This window comes from Lolium rigidum, chromosome 3, assembly GCF_022539505.1.
Source record: "Lolium rigidum isolate FL_2022 chromosome 3, APGP_CSIRO_Lrig_0.1, whole genome shotgun sequence".
Lineage (NCBI taxonomy): Eukaryota > Viridiplantae > Streptophyta > Magnoliopsida > Poales > Poaceae > Lolium > Lolium rigidum.
The window spans coordinates 175078481-175082917 of NC_061510.1; the positions used below are offsets into that span (position 1 = coordinate 175078481).

The 4437-nt window shown below is 58.5% G+C and overlaps 1 protein-coding gene across 1 annotated transcript; it reads left to right on the forward strand.

The window, feature by feature from the left end:
• Positions 1–2847: 2847 nt before the first annotated feature.
• LOC124698679 (cysteine proteinase inhibitor 8-like) lies at positions 2848–3678 on the forward strand. Its single transcript, XM_047231147.1, has one exon. The coding sequence runs from the start codon at positions 2955–2957 to the stop codon at positions 3309–3311; it is 357 nt and encodes a 118-aa protein (XP_047087103.1). The 5' UTR covers positions 2848–2954; the 3' UTR covers positions 3312–3678.
• Positions 3679–4437: the final 759 nt, after the last annotated feature.

The following is a 4437-nucleotide window of genomic DNA, read 5'->3' on the forward strand; positions in this document are numbered from 1 at the left end:
GCCGTTGGGAGGGGCGCCACACATGTTGCCACGTCGGATGGGCGCACCAGCTCAGCGGCGAGGGGGCCACGTCGGCTGGGACAGTGGCGCCGACAGGAGGGAAACCACATGGGCATGTGTGGCGCCCGTGGCAGGGGCGCCACACAAAAGGGTTAGATTGGTGAAATAGTTTCGCCGGAGGGTTAGAGCATCTCCACTCGTCCCCCCGACGAGGCCCCCGAGCGACGTTTTTTCCATCCGGACGGCGAAATTCGGCCCAGTCGCGCCCCCGGTTCCTCGTTTTCGTCCGGATTTGGCCCTTAATCCATCCGGCGAGCCCACGCCACCCCGGCCCCCGGGGCGCGCTCGGGGACTCCGGACGAAAGATTTTGGCGCGAAACGGCGTGTGGACCCGCGTAGTCGGCGGCCGGAAAACCAAATCTGTCGATTTTCCCTCCAATTTGCTTGCATATCCCCATTCCCTCCAATTTGCTTGCATATCCCCATTCTCTCCCGCCGAAATCCCCCAATCTCCTCGTCTTCCAGCTCCAGTTCCTGGCGGCGTCTTCTCGTCCACCACCACTCTCCTCCTCGTCTTCTCGTCCACCACAATGCCGCCGAAGGCGCCGGCGAGCAAGATGCGGGCGAAGAAGACGAATCCGCCGGGCATGTCGAACGCCGAGTGGGCGGCGGACGAGAAACGGCGCGAGGTGGAAACAAGCGCCAGGGCGGAGAGGGTGAAAAGAGCCGCCGCCAAGAGGTCGGCGGAGGCGGCCCGAGACGAACAAGCGAGGCTGATCAGCATGGCCTATAGCGGCGGCATGTTCCCCGGCCAATGGCCGACGCAAGGTACAACAAGTTCCCCGTCTTCCTTCTCGCCTTCGCTGTACTCGCCGTCGCCGACTGCCGTCTTCCAAGAGGGCGCCTACGTCCAACCGTCCAAGCCCACACCGTCGCCGCCCGAGCTTGACGTCGGCGGCGGCGGCCTGTTCGAGGGCACCTCGCCGGCCCTGCGACGAGGGCCGCTCCCGTTCGGTGCGATGGCGGCGCCGAACGAAGAGGAGATCCACGAGATGATCACCTCCGGCTCCGTCGCCGCCGCTGCGAGCCCGGGGTTCTTCATGACCGCCGCCGCTGCGTGCCCGGGGTTCTTCACGCAAGAGGAGACGAGGGCGACGGCAGCTGTGGCGGCGCGCAACGAGCATCGGGAGGATGTTGCCGACGGAAGCCAAGCCGTCGAAGAAGAAGGCGAGGAAGAATAAGAGCCAACCGAAGCCGCCGCCAACCTCGTCGAAGGGGAAGAAGAAGAGGAAGAAGGACTCGCCGCCCGCCGAACCGCGTATCAAATGGACGCCGAAGGAAGAGGAGTGCCTCGTCGAAGCTTGGATGACCGTGTCCACGAACGGCATAATCGGGGCCAATCGGCCGTTCGACACATACCGGTTTCGAGTGAGGCAGGCGTACGAGGAACGCAAGCTCGTCGATCCCTACTTCAACAAGACGAACATGAACGTGTACCGGGGAGACAAGGCAATGGCCACCCATTGGGGGATCATGCGGACGGCGTGCGGCAAATGGCACGGCGTACGTGAGGAGATCGACAAACGGCCGATCGGCGGCCACGACTTGGAGCAAAGGGTATGCTCCGCCGGCCCTACACCACCGAGGTACATCGTCGTTAGCCGACCCGGTATCGCCGTGCTCTTTTTCCCCGGCCTACGCCGAGCTTTGGACATGTACACGGACGACACCGGCCTGCAGTTCAAGTTCCTCAACGTCTACGCCCGCCTCGAGAAGTGCGAGAAGTGGAAGGAAGTTCGCACGTCCCTCTCGAAAAGCAAGACCGAGCGAGTACAACCCCGACGCTCCGGCGGCTTGCGCGGCGGAAGGGCGCCCGAGCTCGGCCGGAAGAAGCGGAAAGAGCTCAAACGGACGGACAATCCCGCCGACGAGATGCGGGCGTCGATCGACAAGTGCTCGGGCCGACTTGAGATCGCACGCCGACGGGAGGAACGACAAGTTCGACGGCAGGTGGCGGGAGATGCTCGCCAACCAAGGCGCCCGGATCGCCTCGCCGAAGACGACGGTGGCGGCGAAGAAGAGGAACACGGACTTGGCGTTCCTCGTGGGCGGCGGCGACATGGAACCGATGGACGAGGAGACGAGGAATTGGTACCGAGGGCCACCGCAACGACATCCTCCGAGCCACTACGTCGTCTCCGCCGGCTCCTACCGCGTCTACCTCACCATCTACCTCGTCGACCGCGGCCGCTTCGACGTCCACCGCCGCCGCTTCATCGTCGCCCGCCGCGGCCGCTGCCGGCCACGGCGTGTGAGGAACCGGTCCGTCGGACACCGCCGTGCCGGCCGGGACTGCCGACGAGCTCGTCTCCGTGTAATTTCCCTCCGATCGCCGATCCGTGGCCGATCCTTTTGCTCCTTTGCCGATCAATCGGCCGTACTTGTAGCGCGGGACGGCGATTTGTTTGAATTTAAACTCTATCCGCCGAACTCCGGGTGGACGACTGGAAATATGGTACTCCCCACGCCTTAATTTCGTCCAATCCGGCGGTAGTTTCGTCCGGATTTAGGCGTGGGGAGCGCCAACGAGTGGGGATGCTCTTAGTCTATGCTTTTCTTTCACTTTTAGATTATTTTTGTGTAAATCGTACTATGCATTGTGACTAGTCTTACCCACTTGTATGCACACAGCCGCATGTGCGGCCGGTGGGGTCCTCAGCCACAAAAGTCTTTGTTCCTTCCCGTGACCCGTGTCGCCACTTCCCACGGGCGGGTGCTGGTCCTGAAATCCGTTCAATAAATTGGCATGATGACAACCCATGTGCGCCCGCCCGCAAACCGCCCCTCACGGCACGCAGTCGTTTCGAACAAATCCACCACTCTAAAACACCGTCCGTTCCCATTCGCCATTCCCCAGTCCCACCGACTCGTCTCCAAGTTCCTGATCTCCGCCCATGGCGAAACCCCTCTTCCTAATCGCCCTCTTCGCCCTCACCGCCGCCGCCCTGGGCGGCCGCGACCCCGGCCCGATTGTCGGCGGGTGGAGACCCATCGAGGACGTGACGGATCCGCACATCCAGGAGCTCGGCGGGTGGGCGGTCACGCAGCACGCCAAGCTGGCCAGCGACAGGCTGCAGTTCCGCCGGGTCACGCGCGGCGAGGAGCAGGTCGTGTCCGGGATGAACTACCGCCTCTTCGTGGACGCGGTGGACGGCGCCGGGACCAGCGCGCCGTACGTCGCGGTCGTCTACGAGCAGGCCTGGACACGCACCCGCGAGCTCACCTCCTTCAAGCCGGCGGCCAACTACTGATCCGTCCGCCCCCCGTCACCGCCGTCCGCCGCGCATGGATCTCGATCTGCAGCTAGCCAACGCATGAGCTCCGCTGGTTAATCTCATCTGCTTGTGTCCTTAATTTGGTACCGTAGTGCGAGCGGTTTTACTTTCAGTCGTGAGGTTTTGTAGACCGTGTGAGGTGCACTTCATCCTGACTACAGTATTTGCTACTCGTGCTAGAGTAATACTGGTAAATAAATTGCGAGTGATCAACAAATGATGTAGCGGACGGTTCATTTGTGTCTCTCTGCGTCCATTGTCATGCTTGATGCCTTGATCTCGAGTGGACACGATGTGCAAAACCCCTTGAGGATCTGCTCCTTGAGGCTTCTCTAAATATTTACCCCTTCCGTTCTCAATTGTAAGGTTTATTTTTCAGTAAAGTATTTCAATGGGCAATACATACAGTAGACACATTGATTACATTTAGATAGTACATAAAATTCAGAAAAAAATACTGTAGAATATATATAATGTTTTTAGCGGACATCTCCCCTGGATGCAATCTCAGGTTCTGAGAATGTCTGAATTTCTCATACTGTCGTCGATTCACGTGAGGGCAAGTCTTTATCAATGAGCTCCTCACGGGCAGCTGATGACCGTGATTCTGGATTAAACTAATCGATAAATAGAGCAGAGCAGGTAGGTAAGCGGGCGATACTTGGGAAAATACAAAAGATCACGTAAGACTCGAGAGCAAGACTCGAGTAGGCCAGCAAGTGCGTGCGCTGATCCAGAAATATACGTAGTAGTAATAATCTGCCCATAACGTGCATCCACAAAATTTCCATAGGTCTTGGACGTGGAATACTTTTTTAGATGAATATAATCATTTTATGATTTATGATTTTTAAAGGTTCTACGATTTTTTACATCAATTGAAGCATTGATATATCGAAGCTAAATAGTTGATGAGATTACCAAGTGCCGAAAACCGCAAGAGACTAGACCACTACCAGGCTGGCATATCCAGCATGAAAGAAACCTACCAGTCACCTCCACGTTCGCCTCCTCCATATGTCAGTTCCCCATCCTCTAGCTTGCCTCGTCGGCATTGTGAGGGGTGGAGAACCCGGTCTATGAGTGATGTTCTTAATGAAAG